The 19,863-nt window shown below is 46.6% G+C and overlaps 1 protein-coding gene across 1 annotated transcript; it reads left to right on the top strand.

Moving 5' to 3' along the window:
• Positions 1-11,306: 11,306 nt before the first annotated feature.
• On the top strand, positions 11,307-19,535 carry LOC121288252 (paternally-expressed gene 3 protein-like). Its single transcript, XM_041206742.1, has 2 exons — positions 11,307-11,350; positions 16,986-19,535. The coding sequence occupies exon 2, from the start codon at positions 17,033-17,035 to the stop codon at positions 17,723-17,725; it is 693 nt and encodes a 230-aa protein (XP_041062676.1). The 5' UTR covers positions 11,307-11,350; positions 16,986-17,032; the 3' UTR covers positions 17,726-19,535.
• Positions 19,536-19,863: the final 328 nt, after the last annotated feature.

Genomic DNA, 19,863 nt, shown 5'->3' with positions numbered 1-19,863 from the left:
TCCTCCAATGCCAGAACATTGCAGCAATCCAGCAGACAGGAGATCCAGGGTTCCTCACACCAAGATTCAGTGACCAGGACCTTGATCTTTTTGTGCTGATGGTCAATGACAGGAGAGACATCTTGTACCCAACAGGCCACAAGCTACCTCCAGACCTCACCATGAGGGCAAGGGTGCAGAGGTGAGTTGGTGAGTGCATCAAGGGAACACAGCTGAACATTGGGATAGTGCTGTAAGAGGTCTCATGACCCGCTGCGTTCCAGAAAGTTGAAGCTATTCAATATTTCTCATTGACTAGCAGCCTGCAACGTGCACAGCAGTGGGGGTACAGACAGGGCACGTGCACCAACCTTGCATGACTGTGTGCCCAGGTCCAGTGCTTATGTGTTCAGCTGCCAATGAATAAATGCTGTGTCAAACCAGGTGGAGGAACGGCACTTCTCCATGAAGCAGCCCACCACCTTATCTGCCTTTCCCTCTTGTCCCTGCAGGAGAAATGGGTGCACAATGCCTGTGAGATGGCAGACCGGAAATGGGACACCAATGCTGAGAGCAGTACAGTCCAGGGGAAATGGACATTACCAGGGTTGCCTTGCAAGACCATATTGGTGATGGCGAGTCCTCCATTTCAGGTGCACATGGCCTTTGAACAGGCTCATGCGATCATGGTGTGGTGATGAGTGCTTTGGTGGTGGTGTTTGGGGAATAGTCTTGGTGGCAGTGTTGGGGGATGGTGGAGAGAATTTGGGTGGGTGGCACTGTCTTGGTGCTGCACCTCATCTGATATGCTGAGCACTGAATGGTGTGGAAAGCCCAATCATTGGATGACTTCCTGGGTCTCCGTGCCTACCGCTCATGAGATTCTCTTTTGTTTCACACAGGTCCCAGTGGTGTGCACCCACCCCCAGGAGCTCAGGAATCCTTTGGACATCAGGAGGAGAAAGAGATATCCAAGGAAACAGTGTCACATTGGACTAGTGCACCAGACGCCGACACAAATACATGCGCCTCGGTGGGTCCATGTATGCGAGTAGAGTCGCTGGCACTGGGTAAGGAACACATCACTAGTATGCAGGAGGAGGTGTCTGAGGCAGAGACATCTGTGGGCAGTCCCCCTTGGAGGAGGGAGGACAGTCACAATGATGCTCCTCTGGGCAGTGAGGAAGGGCCTCAGGGGTCACAGTTTGGGGCTCAGTATTTGGAGAAGCAGCAGCAGATATGTGGGCATCTGTAGGAGTTCCCTGAGGCTTGACACTCATACACCACAAATGGAGGCTTCCATGGAGCAGATGAGCTCGATCATGTCTCGCGGCTTCGAGTGCATGAACTTCTCCCAGCAGGAAGTGGCCAACCTCATGGAGAACCACATGTGGCAGCACATAGAGTGCATGCAAGAGCAGTGTGATGTCCTGCATAAGGTGGTACAGCATTCTCCGTATGGACCTGTCAGCTCATACCCTGAATGCTGATGTCTGTGGAGTACGTGAAGAGCTGCGACCCTGAACAGGACACTTACATAGGTGGCCCAGTGGTGACTGGAGGGGAGGCCAGCTGCGCCCCCAGTAACAAACCCAGAAGCTAGTGAGAAAGTCCAATGAGGGCTGAGTAAGTTCAATGGGAGGATGAGGGTTCCATGTGGCCAATATCATTCATGGCCCCTCTGACAGAAGGAGCATCTGTGGTGCAGGCCCCAGTGGTGATGGCTGACCCTGCAGTGATGCAGGCAACGCAGTCTCAGCAATGGCCTAACAAGTCCTTGTACGACTAGGCTGTCCATCATGGTCCTCACTGCCACATAACAGTAAGATTTTGAAGCATGTTAGCATGATTGACCTCTTAGCGAAGACGCAGGCTTGGTCGTTTGCTGGGCATGTGTTCTCTGTTAAACCACAGAGGGTTTCTCAACTGAACCATTGCTGGATCAGTAGATCCCTGGCAACAATGGTGTCCTGCATGGATCTCTCTCTGGGTCCCTGGGCCTGACTACTGCCATGTCTCTCTGATTCACCCTCCACATTTGAGGACTCTTACTCTGAGTTCTCTGGCTCTCTTTCTCCCTTTTTCTGCTCCTCCTCTGATGATATGAGCCTTCCTTGCATTCTGCCTCCTCAAGCATCAGTCCCCTTTGCTGTGCTATGTTGTATGACTTGCAGCGTATTATGACTATAAGGGAGGCTTGCATTATAATACTCCACTAGAGCAATCAAGGCAGTGAGATCTCATCTTTAGCTGGTCCTGGTGTGCTGGTGACTCTTGTAATGACACTGGGGCTCAATTTGTGGAGTTTTCAGGGGTGTTAGGAGCCATCTCCTTAGAGGACAGAACAAAAACAGAATTACCTGGAAAAACTCAGCAGGTCTGGCAGCATTGGCGGAGAAGAAAAGAGTTGACGTTTCGAGTCCTCATGACCCTTCGACAGAACTTGAGTTCGAGTCCAAGAAAGAGTTGAAATATAAGCTGGTTTAAGGTGTGTGGGCGGGGTGGGGGGGGGGTGGGGTGGGAGAGAGAGAGAGAGAGAAGTGGAGGGGGGTGGTGTGGTTGTAGGGACAAACAAGCAGTGATAGAAGCAGATCATCAAAAGATGTCAACAACAATAGAACAAAAGAACACATTTCTTTTGTTCTATTGTTGTTGACATCTTTTGATGATCTACTTCTATCACTGCTTGTTTGTCCCTACAACCACAACCCCCCCACTTCTCTCTCTCTCTCTCTCTCTCTCTCCGCCCCCCCACACACCTTAAACCAGCTTATATTTCAACTCTTTCTTGGACTCGAACTCAAGTTCTGTCGAAGGGTCATGAGGACTCGAAACGTCAACTCTTTTCTTCTCCGCCGATGCAGCCAGACCTGCTGAGTTTTTCCAGGTAATTCTGTTTTTGTTTTGGATTTCCAGCATCTGCAGTTTGTTTTTATCCTTAGAGGACAGCCCCATTTGCCCAGAATCCAATCATATACCTGGGGGGAGGGGAGGGAATGGGGGGTTAGAAGAGCTGAGGCAGCCTTGACTCTTGTAGTATGCAGGTTTTGTGGCAGCTGACTCGAAGGAATGCACAGACATGCAGAAAGTGTCACCATTAGCACATCCTTTAGCTAATAACACCACCGTCAACATCCCTTTGACTTTTTGTTTTTGATATCTTTGGCAATCTCTCCTTTGCCTCCACCGATCACTGGCCCTCCAGCTTCACCTGTCCCATCCCCTTGGCCAGCTTTTATTCCACCACATTTCTATTTTTCTTTAGTTCTGATGAAGAGTCATCCGGACTTGAAACATTAATTCTGTATTCCTCTCCACAGATGCTGTCAGACCTGCTGAGTTTTTCCAGCAATTTTTGACTTTGTTTCAGATTTCTAGCATCTGCAGTATTTTGATTTTATGCAGGAAGTTCTTCTTGTGTTTGCACACCAGGTTTAACAAGGGTGGATGGAAGGGTTGATGGAATGCTAGGCCTTCTTGTTTATAAACCTGTCATGTTTATCTGTAGCTGCCTTGATGGCCACGTGAGTGAAGTCAATTACACCCTAGACCTGCAGGAAGCCAGCTATTGGGGGCAAAACTCATTGTCCTCTGTGCATGGAGGCCATTTCCGTGGGGAAGGTAATGATGTCGGTGACCCTTGCGAAGATGGCATGGATGCAACGGTGAGCAGCTGATTGAAAGATACCACGTAAGTCAGCAGCAAAGCCCTGAAATGATCCCGTGACAAAGAAATTGAGGGGTACAGTCACCTTCAGTGCTACCAGCAGCACCTGTTGTGGTGGCTTTAAGTGAGAGGCCGTTATTGAAGAGGGCACAGATATTCATTACCATCTCTCTGGACAGTCGAAATCTCCTCTTGACCTAGCGCTCAGACATGTCCAGGTAGGTACATCTGTTGCAGTATACCCTGGTGCTCCTGGTCCTCTCAATTCCTCCTCTATGGCATTAGTGCCTGTGGTTCACTCTCTTGCTGCCTGGGGTCCCTTGAGGTATATGCTGCTGCCACTGGGCTGCTTCAATGGTTTGCGGATGTGAGGGAGCTGCACCTATTTCCAATGACACCCTTCCTTCATTGGGCTTGAATTTCAGCTAGCCTGGCCGAATGACCTGATATCCCATTGGTGGCAAAATTTTGCCCAGCCCCTGAGTTATTGCAAAGATCACCCCTGCCTCTTTCCCCCACCCTTGTTAAACTCTATCCCTTTCCCCAGGGCGTTCCTGTTCATTTTAAGCAAATGCATGGCTATGCTTACTTGCAAGCTTTCAGAAACATTTCTGCCCTTTTGAATGGCCTCCCAGGCTGTTCACAACTGGATTGTGCCTCCTTGGAGGAGGCCTCTGAAACCGTGTCCAATCTCTTGAAAATTCCAGACCTTCTGCCCCAGCAACCTGCACAAAGGCAGAGTCGAGGATGCAGAGAGTGGGGCTCAGGGCCCGACCCTTTCCCATGCTGGTACAATTGGCCAGTGCTGGGAAATGTGTGTGGGACTTCCGGATCATTTTATTTTCCCGGCCATTCAGGCTTTGACAGGAACATGCAAATCTGGCCCAAGGACTTGAAACTGATGGGGCAATCCAGATGCTGAAGGCACCAAAACTGCTTTTCAAGGGGGGTCCAGGCATCCCCTTGAATAATTGAATTTTACACATTAAATTGATGCATTTTAATTTATGTTAACATGCACAATTTGCATTTATTTAACACAATAAACAACTGAAGTGCCTCACAGAGGGATATGCAAATAGATTCTAAACTGGAAAAGGAAGACTAGGTGGGTTAGCTGAGCTTTGCTGAAAAGGTGTGTTTTCAGGTGAATAGCTGCTCTTGCCTGTTAAAACTGCTCACGATCCCAGGATCATTCTGGAATGCAAAGAAAACCCCCAGCTTCTTTTCTCTACTGAAAACTGTCTTCATAGAACCCATCCCCTGTTCCCTCCACCCTCACCTCCAACAATTGGCAGAGTTTAATCCAGCCTGTTGCAGTGGCCAACATGATGGATGGGCACGTTAAGTCGCGTGGAAGGTCATGCAGGGGTTGCCGGCTGTGCAAAAAGCTCCTGTGATTAAGTCGGAGGCGGGAAGGGGCCGATGTGTGCAACTCACTCATTAATGACGGAAAGGTAATTAGGCTCAAAATACCCGATTCTGATGCAATTTAGCACTGCCTTAGCGATTGAATGTAAACCCCACAGGTCTGCAGAAACCTGCCCAGTGAAACTTGGTGGCTTTTAAGGGGTTTGCCTAAGCTGATGTGATTTTGGAGCTGATCTGCATTAGAGTTGAGTTGCTGTGCTTGTATCCAGGCAGAATAAGTTGGAGGTCTAATGGACTGACCTGAGGTATTGAAGGGGGTGGGAGCGGTGGAGCCTCACAGGAAACTGATGCTTGTTAGTCAGAGGGGAAGGCCCTTAAAGTGGCCATGCTCAAAGTGACAGCACACAAATGTGTTCTCAGTATGGAAAGAATCACAATGGAATTAATAGGCTCAGTAATGCTGAACCCACTTGCATTTGAAGGTGTTTGCTATGAGCCTGAGGGCAATGCTGCTGAGGCTGCACAACTGGACTCCGCAGCAGTAGCCACAGGAGGCAGCACCAGACCAAGCAGCCAGGCAGCAAGGGAGATGCAGATGACAGTGCCCATGGACCCGAAAATCTACCGCACTAGGATGACTTACCTACAAATGGCTGCGAGGCAGTGCCTGGGGATTCTGCCTACCTTGCAAGATCGAACTATGCGCCCTAATCTAGGCTAACCTGCACCAAAAGGGCTATGGTGGTAACCCCATGTCAGTTGCACTGAAAGTTATAGCTACACTAAATTTCTATGCCATAAGTTCCATCAGGGCTCAACTGGGTATCCGTTCGGCATCTTGCAGGCAGTCACTCACTGATGCATCAAGTAGATCATCTGCACTCTTTTCCAGTGGACTGGTGACTTCATGAAATATTGGAGACAAAGACAGCCAGGCTGAGTGGCCCATGGGCTTTGCAGTCATGGCTGCTTTCCCACAAGTGCAGAGTATGACCCACTGCACACATGTCACCATCAAGGCACCCTTTGACCAACTGGCTGCCTTCATCAACAAGAAGGGGTCCTACTTGTTAAATGTACAGATTGCGTGTGACCATCGAAAACAGATTCTTCAGGTGTGTGCCAGATATCCAGTTAGCAGCCACGATGCCTACATACTTTGACACTCCTAGGTGCCACACCTGTTCGCTCCACAGCAACAGCTCAATGGATGGATCCTTGGGGACTGGGGTACCTCTCCGTACCTGGTTCATAACGCCATTGAGGAATTCTCGTGCTGATGCTGAGGAAAGATATAATGCCAGTCACGGCTCCACACGGGCCATCAGCAAGCAGACCATTGGGCTACTTATGATGCATTTCCGAAGTCTGGGCAGGTCAGGGGAGCTCTTCTGTTTGATCCAGAAGGGTTTCATGCATCATCAAGTGGTGTGCTGCGCCTACACAATCTGGCCATTCAAAGAGGAGAACAGCTAAACCTTTATGAGGAAGAGGCACAGGCCTCAGTTGGGCGATGATGATGGAGAGAAGGAGATAGCTCCTGAAGAGGGACATGAGTATCTACATGCTGCAGATTCCAGAGTGGCGGAGATCGATGCAAGGGAGGCAAGAGAAAACCTTAATCTCAGTTGATTTCAGTGCCCTGTTAAGCAATGAGGGTCAACTGGGCAAAGGTTGACGTCAAATGTCATTCATGAATCATGCCCAAACCCGTTGTCAGCTCTGTTTGAAATTGTGGTCAGTTTTTTAGGTTGGCCTTATGAACTGGGACTTTGACAAGATGCCAACCTTGGCTCAGGTTGACCTCTCACCGCTGAGTCAGAAGCTCATGGATTAAAATTTACTTCCAAAAAAATGAAAGGTTTACATTTATTTATCACTTCTCACGAACACTGGACAACTCAAAGCAGTCAGAGGGCTGACCCTTCGGGGGAGTGACACGCATTCACCAGTAATTTCTGAAGGGGTTCTCTTGATCTCCCAATTATAACATCAGCAAAAATCAGCAGTGACTGTCAATATGGCGATCACCTTGTTAAAGACAATTGCTAGTTAAACAGGTGATGGGCATTGATTATCCCACCTAAACAGAGTAAAAAGATACAGCTGGAACATGTTGTTTGGAAGCTACTTGGAAGTCAGTAGCACTGAGGAGTTGTCTTGGAAATAAACCAGCTTGAATCAAAAAGACCAGCCTGGATTAATTCTTCCACCACAACCTCCTGCTGTGAGTAACAGTGACTACATTTCAAAAATACATTATTGGTTGTGAAACATTTTGGGATTAGGGAAAGTGCTGCATAAATGTAAGTCTTTCTGACTGGGTTGGGAGAATTGGAATTAGAAGCTCAGGATTCCTAATTACACTTAACACCTTAGTAAGGAAAAGATTAACGGTGAGTTCAGAGCATTTTTTTGTCATATGGAAACCAGATGGGTGTAATGCTTTTTAATTACTTCGATATTTATTAGTTGCTGTAATGCTGTTGAATTCAATAGAACAGTTAATGACGACAAACTGTTTGAAGCAAGATTGGTACATGTTATCGCAGCAGGACAGGAAGAAATCCTTATGGGCAAACCAATGGAAGAGAACTTGGGAATATGCTAAACAACCAACAGCCAATCATGCACCCAACTAACCAATCCAATCCAGACGAGGATTGTACATGAGCTCTTTCAAAACTGTATTCTGTATGTAAATCCCTGGAAAAAATATCCCACCAGGAGAGTACTCAGGCAGGAAGATAGAAGATATGTATTGAGGAGAAGAGCCCTGATGAAACAAGCAAGAGGATCTCGGTTAAAGATTGACCCTAAGTGACCTGCAATCATCTCAGATTGACCACCTGACTGATAACTGTATGATTTAATTGATATTGTTTTATTTAAAATTCTGAATAAAGGTGTCAGATTTATTGCAAGATTGTGTTAATTGTAATTCTTGGTCTCCAAACTTAACAAAGAGGTAAAAATCACCTATACCTTGGTGCGGAGCAATCAGGCCTGTGCTACAAATGCCATCTGCTACATTTGATCTGACAGCTGCCTGTTGCCACAAATAGGACTGTCACATTCAGTTATCAGACCACCCTGGGTCCACATCGTTCCTCCTGAGCGCTGAATTATACAGAAAAAGCAAGAGCTTTCTGATGGATGGAGGATGAAATTTTAACCTGTCAGTTTTACCTGTTGTGGGTAAAACAGGGAACTTCTTCCATTTGTATAGCACTTTTCACAACCTCTGGCTGTAAAGCACTGGAGCATCCTATGAAGTACACTGCTGCAATGTAGGAAACCTGGCAGCCAATTTGTGTACAGCAAGCTCTCACAGTCATTAATGTGTCAATAACCAGACAATGTTGTAATGATGTTGATTCTGGAATAAATATTGGCCTTGACACCTCTGCTCTTCTTAGAAATAGCACCACAGCATCTTTTATGTCCCTCTGAAAGGATAGATAGAGCCTGGGTTTAAAATTACATCTGAAAGACTGCACCTCTGATACTCCAGCACTCCCTCAGTACTGTACTGTAGTGTCAGCCTGGATTATATGCCCAAATCTCTCAAGTGGGGCTTTAAATGATACCATTTGACTGAGGGGGAAGTTCTCGCCACGAAGTCAAGATTAGCACCCCAAACAATATTGAAAACTTGAATGAGCACCTTTAAGATCTTTGGGTGGAGTTTTCCACTCCCATTGGCGTGTTTGGCGGTACGAGTGGACAATATGGCGAGAAGGCCTAAAATCAGTCTTATGCCTTCGTGAAACCAGTTTGCAACTGACCACTCTGCCTGACAATGGTGGGCTGCCTTTACCCCCTGCTGTAGAGCAGAATCTAATTTCAATACTTTAGCATCTCATTATAAGTCCTGCTCACCGGAATCATTCCGCCACCCTGGATCCTCTGAGCACTTTCACAACTCTACATAAGCGACATGCACTTTGCTCGGGACATCGAGGTTTGTTTGCCCATCTTGTTTCAGGCAGCACCATCAGCACCAGGATTCGCATGGAAGCACCACATCACTTTCGGGGGGCTCACGGACAGGTCTCTACCCACCAGAGCACAGCAAGGCAGGGGTGGTTTTTCAATGCAGGGTTAGGGCTTGCTTGGGGAAGGGGGAGAAGTGGCCTCAGGGAAGGGAAGAGGCTGCAGGTCGAGGGTTGTACTGGGGAAGCAGGGTATCCCACGGTGTGTGTGGGGGCACATGTTGATCTGTGCAAGTGGCCTCAAGATGGTGAGGGCTGAGGAGGCAGTCTCCAGAGGAGATGAGGATGTGTGTGAGAGAATGAATTGTGATGTCCCTTGAGCTGGCAGTGAGAGAGATTCTAGTAAATGTGTGATGGGCTTGTGAGTGTGAGGGTTGAGAGCGATGGGATGGTTGCCTTACCCTGTAGACATGGATGAGATCATTCATCCTCTTTCTGTACTGGATGGCCAACCTCTTCTGTGCAATGTTGGCACTGACCACCACTGCCAGCACCTCCCAAGCCAGAGTGGTGAGATTGTTGAACCTCCTGCGGTCAGAGCTGGGGGGGTGGAGGATATCACGGTGGGCCTCCAAAAGGCACTCGGGTGATGTGTCACTGAACTCTTTTTGGTTTTCAGAGCCAGGCTTTCACTGGAGCCGTCCTGGGCGAAAAACATTGAGAACTGTGTGGGCGGCTGCAGTTTAGATATGACACCTGGAGTGAGGAAATGGTGAGATAACAGTGTGGTGGGCGATACACAGGCTGCCCGCCAATGAGACAGTGTGTTTCCTGTGGCTGCATTATTAATGAGGCGGGAAGCAGTTGATACCCGCTATTGCGGCCAGCGGATAAAACCTCGTTTTTCACATCTGCTACCGCACTGAGTACAATTCTGGAATGATTCCCCCCTTGGCCTCTCACGTGAGCTTCTAATTATAAATCAATGCACACTGCTACTGCTGGGACTCAATTCAGTTTGCCTGCAGCTTGTGGTTAAAGAGACTAAGGAACCTTGATTGACGGTTGGGTGATTGCTTTGTACCCGTAGGTATTAACAGCTTTATAAAAGAGCTGGAATTCCAGGTCCTGGCAGCTGATTAACGATTAAAGCATGAAGTGCAACACTGAACTGAGTCTATCAAACAAATGACAGTTGATTCATTTATTTGCAAGTCAAGCTGAATGTCTCACATTCTTTCTTGTCTGCTCAGTTATCTGATCCCAGCTGAAGTGAAGATAGCCTGAAGATCCTGAGGCTAGGAAGCAGAATGATCAGCAGCTCTGTACAGTGACCCCTGTACCCCTCTGAGGTGTCCATTCTACTTGTAGAAAGCAATCAGTGAATGTCAGACATACTGATAGGTTTTTTCCCCCTCCCCCCTCCAAGTCCACTTTGACTGCTGCCAGTGTAACTAGTACAGTACAGGCCAAGGGATGGAACCTGAGAGGGGCAGTCAGTTTTCTCACTCATATGGCCCCGTTACTCTTGAATAAACTCACTGAACGATCAGGCAAGGAGCACTTTAAATAACAATAATGAACTTTACGGGACATTTCCCTTCTGATAAACAGAGTAATTATTATCTAACCTGTCCAGTGGGAACTGACAGGATTTGGTGCCACCTAGTTTACACGCTTGACCCATTTCACTCACTTCCTTCAATGGAGATTAAAATCAGGCAGTCCGACCTATCGTATCAGGGCACATCACAAATAATGTGGGTCAGGGAGGGGAGTTTGCGAGGGTGTAGAGCAACATTGAGAGAATGTGTGGTGTTTTGATATGCTGATATGCTGATGTGTGGTGAGTGTGAAGGCAATGGTAAGTTTCACGATATTTGCTTAATGGAGAAGGTTCAAATGCAGATAAATCAAACCCATTGTCTCATAAATCAAGAGACAAACTTAAAAATCAAGAAATTTAGTACAAAAATCATAGGTTGCTGTTGTTTTCAAACAATAATCGATATATATTGATCGCTGGTTATAGAACTATTTATTTTGTAACAGGACAGAGCTCTTTACAAAACTATGGGCTGAATTTTTTGGGGGTTGGTGGTGGCCGGTGGGGGGGGTGGGGGCGGCGGGGGGGGGGGGGGCACATTTCTTGCTCCCCTGGAAGAAATAGCAGTCAGTTAAATAGAGCAGCCCTGCAACAATAACGCACTGTGGGTGGCCTTAACAAGCCGAGAGTGGGGCTTCCACCCCTCAGTGGAAGGAAGTCTCGCCTTTGAGAGCTGTCGGCCAATCTGATTGGCCAGTTGCTCTTGCAGTCTCAGCAGCACCAAAAGAGAGTAGTGGGTGCTCCTGGGACTGCAAGGAGGCTCACAAAGAAACGTGATCGACTCCAGACAAGGTGAATCTTGGCTTCTTGGGCGTGGACAGATTGAGTACGCTTGGGAGGGGAGCAGGGGTGGGTTCTGGAGGCCAGGTGGGGAGGCACAAAGGGGGTATCCTGGCAACAGACTGGGAGTGGGGGGGGGGGTGGGGGGTGTGGTGGTAGGTGCAGCTCTGGGCAGGCTTAGAGGCCTCCACCCCCGCCACCTGCTGGGCTTCAGCTGCAGAAGGAGGCTGCTCTGTGGAGGCACTGCCCTCCACAGCAGTGGCCCAGCTGCAAAGGGCATTTTAATGCCAAAGTTTGGGAGTGCCCTCGCTTTCATTTACCAGAAAAAGCAGCATGCAGTGTCTTCAGTACTGGAGGCTTTCCTATTGGCCCTCCAGCTTTGCGATCCTGCCCACCGTCCTTAATCAGACGTAAGCTCACCCTCCTGGGGGGCCACTTATTTAACACTTTGGGGAAAATCACAGCTGAATGACTGTTCCCCACAAAGTGCGGGGGTTCTGAAGCCCGGGGCGGGGGGCGGGGGGGGAGAGGTGGAATCCTGCCCTATATTACTGCATTTGAAAATACTTTATATAAAACTAAAAAATAAAATCCAGTGCAGAAGGCCCAGGATTTGGGCCTGCTCCCCCAGCCCAGCACAGAGCTGTCAGAGCTGCAAGGTAAATCTCAGCGCTGAGTGTCAACTTTGGATCCATTCTGACAAGTGCAAGCAACCACTGGCCAGCTACAGGCAGCCCAGACACTCCCCTAACTCTGGCCCCAAGAGTGGGTGCTGCTAACTGGAAGGTCAAGCAGGCCACCCTGAGAAAAGAGGCTAGCCGAGGCTGCCAGAAGCTTCCAGTTGATGGACGAGGAAATCCAGTTAAAGGAAGGGTTCAGTGGGGATACATCTTGCATTAGTACAGTGACCTATAAACTCCTTTAGTTGAAGGAACCCTTTTCAAATGGGTTTGTAATCATGCCCCCCATCTAAGTTATGATACTATATAATATGCAATACGTGAAAGTGCTTTGGTGTAGAACAGCTCAGTGCACCTATATGGAAAGCTGTAGGACAAGTGCCTGAGCGTCCCCTGGTGGCTGTGATCTTGTAGATGTGGGCCCAGGTTGTATTCCCTCTCTGGGGTAGCATTAGGATCACTGGCTGACTCATCACCCCTCTTTTTTTCCCCAGGTGACTGTAGAATTAGCGTGTTCGGGACTGTAAGGAATAATGTGGGACCGGGGAAAGAGTACCGCTCACATTATGATGCAGAGAGTCACATGGGAGTAGTATATTGTAGTGGTGAGTTAAGAAAACGGGTATTTACTTAAAATTATATCAGTGAGGTGGGTTTGCCTGCTTGTCACAGCACAGTTTGTCCTTAATGGGAACACCGAGGGAGCAACAGCAGTGGAGTACAGCATAAGAGTGGATCAGGAACACAGAAGAGGCGTTGAACACAGCAGAACCAAAGTACAAAAATGCAGGCATTAGAGACAGAGGGGGAGAGAGTCTAAGGAAGGCATTTAAAAGATACATTCCAATAGAGCAAAAAGGGGGTGAGCTGCCAGGTCACAGCACAATAACGACAATTTACTGTTATTATTGTCATAGAGATAGTACTGTGAGTAATTACGATCTTTTGATCACTTCTCTCAGTGTGTACACAGTGGGTGTGCTGTACGAACTGTGTAATTAAAGCAGACCTTTATTATCATTGTAATAAAATATTAGGATTTGGAAAAATTAAACTTTTCTAGGTCAGATCTAACCATTTCTCCTGGGGATATGTTATGTATAAAGGGGAAACAAGTGCAATAATGTCACAGTCAAAGAACATTTCACTTCCAAAAATAAATGACACTTCGTACATCAGCTTGTTTTCACAAGTATACATCTACTGACAGCTCACAGTTCATAGGTTATTTATTTATAGATTCCAATTGATCTAAAAGTAGTACTTGGCCCCAAAAATGTACTTTAACCATCATAAATATCTCCATATTTAATTCAGGCTGGACCTATTCTGAGAGTTTTTGATGGGGCAGAGTAGAAGGATCTTTACTCCATGTCTATTCCTTGCTGTATCAGCCCTGTAGGGTTTACCGTGTTGATTTGCACATATAGATTGAAAAGAGGTTCCTCACAGTGAAAGGCAAAAGCAGCAATCTTGAGCTACCTCATTACACAAACCTTCAGTATTTTTTCTAATTTGGTGTAGAACAGCTCAGTGCACCTGTATGGAAAGCTGTAGTGCCTGAGGGTCCCCTAGTGGCTGTGATCGTATAGATGTGGGCTCAGGTTGTATTCCCTTTCTGGGATAGCATTAGGATCACTGGCTGACTCATCGCCCCTCTCTTTTTCCCCAGGTGACTGTAGTATTAGTGTGTTTGGGACTGTAAGGATTAATGTGGGACTGGGGAAAGAGTACTGCTCACATTATGATGCAGAGAGTCACATGGGAGTAGTAGATTGTCGTGGTGAGTTTGATAGAAGTCAGCATGAAGATAGCACCTAATCAGGACTGTATCCTGTATATATGTATATAGTAATGTGTTATGAGTGAAGTTATTGTTCAACCATACAAGCCTCTAGACCTCTTCATGAGACAACATACAACCTTACAACAGTGGGGAAAAGTTTGCCTGGGTTGCATAGCTTAATAGCATCCACTTGTGATCATTTGTGTTTGTAAACTGGATAAATTAGTTTGTTGGGTACTTTGAACTCCATGTGCTGCGTGCACAGAATCTTTTCTGTCCTGCAAAGATATCACAGTCTGGCAGCGAAGTGGGATTTTGGATTCCCTCGCCAAACAAATTTGGTTGGAGATGCTTCCAGTAATCCAGTAGAGGAACTGTGATTTTTTTTTACTGAGAAAGAATTTAAAAAACCCAGACTTAGTGGAAAGGCTGTTTCCTCACATGGGCCCCCAAAGATGGCTGCATCAACAGGAATTATTGGGCGATTGGGAGAGTGTAGCTGCGATCAACAGTCTTTTGGTGCATATTGGCTTGAGATGTATTTCATTGCTAGTGATATCTTTGATGTTGCTGATAATCTGGCTGATAAGCAGTGGGGGAAAGGAAAAGAGCAATATTTCTGACTGAAGCAGACTCAGGAGAGTATATCACAGAATCACAGAATCTCACAGTGCAGAAGAGGCCCTTTGGCCCATCGAGTCTGCATTGACACTTGAGAAACTCCTGACCTACCTACCTAATCCCATTTACCAGCACTTGGCCCATAGCCTTGAATGTTATGATGTGCCAAGTGCTCATCCAGGTACTTTTTAAAGGATGTGAGGCAACCCACCTCCACCACCCTCCCAGGCAGTGCATTCCAGACCGTCACCACCCTCTGGGTAAAAAGGTTTTTCCTCACATCCCCCCCTAAACCTCCTGCCCCTCACCTTGAACTTATGTCCCCTTGTGACTGACCCTTCAACTAAGGGGAACAGCTGCTCCCTATCCACCCTGTCCATGCCCCTCATAATCTTGTACACCTCAATCAGGTCACCCCTCAGTCTTCTCTGCTCCAACAAAAACAACCCAAGTCTATCCAACCTCTCTTCATACTTAAATGTTTCATCCCAGGCAACATCCTGGTGAATCTCTTCTGCACCCCCTCCAGTGCAATTACATCCTTCCTATAATGTGGCAAACCAGAACTGCACACAGTACTCTAGCTGTGGCCTAACCAAGGTTCTATACAACTCTAACATGACCTCCTTACTTTTGTAATCTATGCCTCGATTGATAAAGGTAAGTGTCCCATCTGCCTTTTTCACCACCCCACTAACATGCCCCTCCGCCTCCAGACACACATGGCAAGGTCCCTTTGTTCCTCTGAGCTTCCTAGTGTCATGCCGTTCATTGAATACTTCCTTGTCAAATTACTCCTTCCAAAGTGTATCACCTCACACTTTTCAGGGTTAAATTCCATCTGCCACTTACCTGCCCAGTATATGAAATGCTCAGGAATTTGCTTGCCGCTGCTAAGTCAAAAGACATGCCACAGTTGGACATTTTGTGTAAGCCTGAGCAGCGCTACAGTCCCAAGCCATTTTAAAAAAACATATACGTTCTTCCACAGGATGTGGGCATCGCTGGCTAGGCCAGCATTTGTTGCCGAACCCCAATTCCATCGAAGATGGTGATGAGCTGCCTTCTTGAACTGCTGCATTCCATGCTGTCTAGGTACACCCACAGTCATGTTAGGAAGGGGGTTCCAGGGTTTTGACCCAGCAACAGTGAAGGAATGGTGATAGGGTTGAACATCAGGATGATGTATGGCTTGGAGGGGAACTTCCAGGTGGTGGTGTTCCCAAGCATCTGCTGCCCTTGTCCTTCAAGATGGCAGAAGTTGTGGGTTTGGAAGGTGCAGTCGAAGGAGCCTTGGTGAGTTGCTGCAGCGCATCTTGTAGATGGTACACACTGTGCGTTGGTGGTGGAGGGAGTGAAGGGTAAAGGCAGTGGATGGGGTGCCAATCAAGTGGGCTGCTTTGTTCTGGATGGTGTCAAGTTTCTTGAGTGCTGTTGTACCTGCACTCATCCAGGCAAGTGGAGAATATTCCATCACACTCCTGATTTGTTCCTTGTAGATGTAGACAGGCTTTGGGGAGTCAGGAAGTGAGTTACTCACTACAGGATTCCTAGTCTCTAACCTGCTCTTGTAGCTACAGTGTTTATATGGATAGTCCAGTTCAGCTTCTGGTCAATGGTAACCACCAGGATGTTGATACTGAGAGATTCAGTGACGGTCTTGCCAATGTGGAAAATTACCCAGGTCCTGTACACAAGAAGCAGGACAAATCTAACTGTGCCAATTGCCACCTCATCAGTCTACTCTTGATCATCAGTAAAATGATGGGAGGGGTAATCAACAGTGCTATCAAGCGACACTTGCTTAGCAATAACCTGCTCACTGATGCCCAGTTTGGGTTCCGCCAGGGCCACTCAGCTCCTGACCTCATTAGAGCTTCGGTTCAAACATGGACAAAAGAGCTGAACTCCTGAGGTGAGGTGAGAGTGACTGTCCTTGAAATCAAGGCATTTTTCCGTGTGTGGCATTAAGGGGCCCAAGCAAAACTAGAGTCAATGAGAATCGGGGGAAAACTCTCCGCTGGTTGGAGTCATACCGAGCACAAAGGAAGATGGTTGTGGTTGGTGATCAATTATTTCAGTTCCAGGAAATCACTGCAGGAGTTCCTCAGAATAGTGTCCTCAGCCCAAACATCTTCAGCTGCTTTATCAATGACCTTCTTCCATCATAAGGTCAGAAATGGGGATGTTTGCTGATGATTGCACAATGTTCAGCACCATTCGCGGCTTCTCAGATTCTGAAGCAGTCCATGTCCAAATGCAGCAAGACTTGGGCAATATCCAGGCTTCGGCTAACAAGTGGCAAGTAACATCGTGCCACAGAAGTGCCAGACAATGAGCATCTCTAACAAGAGAGAATCTAAGCATTGCCCTTAAATCAGGTATTAGAATGTAATTCACTCGATACTTTGCCAAATGTGGAGAATCTGTTCACAATGTTGTCAGGAGGCCAAATTTTTTCAAAGTCTGATCTGACAAATGCCTATCGCAACTTGAGTTAGACGATGAGTTTAATTCATATTTGATTATTAATATACACATGGGTCTTTTTCAATTTCAGAGGCTGCCATCAGTGTTTCTTCAGTCCCAAGAATTTTCCAAGGGGCGATGAACCAAATTTTGAAAGGAATTCAGGGAGTCGTGTGCTATTTGGATGACAGACTTATTTCAGCTCCAAGCAGACATGCCCATGGTGACCAGTCTCCAAACAGCCAGGCCCACGGTGACCAGTCTCCAAACAGCCAGGCCCACGGTGACCAGTCTCCAAACAGCCAGGCCCACGGTGACCAGTCTCCAAACAGCCAGGCCCACGGTGACCAGTCTCCAAACAGGCAGGCCCACGGTGACCAGTCTCCACACAGCCAGGCCCACGGTGACCAGTCTCCAAACAGCCAGGCCCACGGTGACCAGTCTCCAAACAGCCAGGCCCACGGTGACCAGTCTCCAAACAGCCAGGCCCACGGTGACCAGTCTCCAAACAGCCAGGCCCACGGTGACCAGTCTCCAAACAGCCAGGCCCACGGTGACCAGTCTCCAAACAGGAAGGCCCACGGTGACCAGTCTCCAAACAGCCAGGCCCACGGTGACCAGTCTCCAAACAGGCAGGCCCAGGCTGATAAAGGCACTCTAATGTTGGAAAAACATGAAGTTTGGGCAAAGGCATACAAATACAAAATGTTTCAAAACTCTGTAGAGTATTTGAGTCACAGGGTATACAAAGATGGGTTACATCCTACCAAGAGTAAGGTTCAAATACACTTTCAGACTATATCTCTGAGCACAGATCTTCTATGGGCCTAGTGAATTACTACACTAAATTTGGCAACCTTATTGCATCCATTGAATGAATTCTTGAAGAAGGGGGTTCTGTGGAATTGTACAAGGGGAGTGTGACAAAGCATTCCAGTTGTGTTAAAGTAAATTGGTAGATGGTATAATGCAGGTACATTACAATGTGTCCTAAAAGATTAAGCCAGCATTTGATGCCTCTTCATCCAGAGTAGCTGCTGTAATCTCTTGTGTGTTGGATAATGGTGAGGAGAGACTAATTACATTTGCCTTATTTACCCTCAGTGCCAGTGAGCGGAATTATGCTCAGATTGAATGTGAAGCACTGTCTTTGATTTTTGGAGTAAGAAGACTTCATAAATACTTCTGTTTTGTAGTTTCACAATCGAAACTGATCATAAGCCACTCATGGCTATTTTGAATCCAAAGTCCCCAGTACCGACTTTAACTGCAGCCAGAAAGCAAAGATGAGCTTTGATTTTGTTTGCTTATCAGTACGACATTAATCACAGATGATCGGAAGATCATTGTAATGCTGATGTGATGTCTAGATTCCCATCCCCATCAGAAGTAGACCCAACAGGGAAGATGTGTTTTTCTTTTCACACATAGATGAGTTGCCAGTCACAGTGGATGATATTAGCAGAACAACTCATAGGGACCCTGCATTGGCAAGGGTATATGCCTATATCACAAATGGGTGGCCAACACAGATACTGGATTTAGAAATCAGGCCATTTTTTATGCGTTATAATGTGTTGTCAGTTGATAATTATTGTGTTATGTAGGGAGCCAGAGTTGTAATTCTCAAAATTTTGGGTCAAGAAAGGAAGTATTCTCTTGGGAATAGGAAACAGGTTCTTAAGTTGGATTTGTAAATAAATGAAAAAACAAGAAATGTATATAAGTTGTCTGGAATTTGAACATTGTGTACTTTCTCATTAAGGAGGGAGGAGTGTAATAATATAATAGTACCCTCTTGTGGCCATTTGTGTATATATATATATATATATATATATCCAAAACTGGATTAAACTAGTTTGTTGGTTACTTTGAACTCCATTTGCTGTACACAGTCTCTTTTCTTTCCTGCAAAGATGTCACAATGGTTTCCTACCCCCATAACACAACGACCTTCCTGGAAAGTACATGTGTGGATGTGGGGCCAAATCAGGATCAGATGTGGCCAAGGTTACCCCATTTGGTTGAATAGCCATTAACATTGATTGCCTGGGCCAGAATGTTCGACTCCCGGTGAAAGATTTAAGGGACACTTTGGCATCTGCGTGAACTGTAAGGGTGGGGTTCCGCCAGAGCTGCGGGAGTAGGGAGCGCCGCCACACACTGAACTGAGCCCACACATTCAGGAGAGAAGGGAGAAAAATGCTAAGTAAATTCCAGCACTTTTATATTCACTGCCCAAGATGTAGGCCCGTACCTTAGTCCTCAGAATTGTGTGGACAGATCTTTTCTATATTACAACAGTGACTACACTTCAAAAGCACTTCATTGGCTGAAAAGTGTTTTGAGACGTCCGACTGACAAGAAAAGCACTCTATAAACGGAAGGCTGTTATTCTTATCTTTCTCTCTGAAGATGGAGTGTTGTAATTCTGATGTTTTGTCAATGGTAAAATGGTTCATTTGCGATTAATTTAAAATTGCACTGTGCTGTAATTTATAAATTTTTATTTCAGGACTGAAAAATTTCATTCAAGTTTGTATTTTTCTTATTGGATGAATTTACTACAGTGTTTAATTGCCATGTAATAGGGTAAAATGACAATTCATCAGAAATAAAAGGGACTAGTAAAAATCAAAAACAGTATCTCATTTTCTGAGGCTTTAGATAAGGAGACTGTAGGGAGATGGGTGCATGCTAAAAAGGTATAAAATACAGTCTTTCCAATCTTCTGTGACACTGTTCCCAATGAGATAGATTTAGAATGAATACTATATTTATAAATTGTTGGGATGTGGGTGTCACTGGGAAGGATGGCATTTATTACCCATACAGGTTTAACCTCCCACATCCCTCCCTCATGACTGATTGCAGAAGGGGTGTGTGTGTAAGGATGAGCAGGGATGCTTCTCCCCAGCACCACCCCCAAGCAAGATCACTTCCCTTGCCAGATCAGCTGATACCCCCAA

The sequence above is a fragment of the Carcharodon carcharias genome, chromosome 15 (genome assembly GCF_017639515.1).
Source record: "Carcharodon carcharias isolate sCarCar2 chromosome 15, sCarCar2.pri, whole genome shotgun sequence".
Classification (NCBI taxonomy): Eukaryota; Metazoa; Chordata; class Chondrichthyes; order Lamniformes; family Lamnidae; genus Carcharodon; species Carcharodon carcharias.
This window is presented reverse-complemented; position numbering and strand designations above follow the sequence as displayed.

Excerpts from the sequence above, each read along its gene's own strand:
- LOC121288252 (XM_041206742.1), top strand. The coding sequence starts at position 17,033 with ATGAACCAAATTTTGAAAGGAATTCAGGGAGTCGTGTGCTATTTGGAT.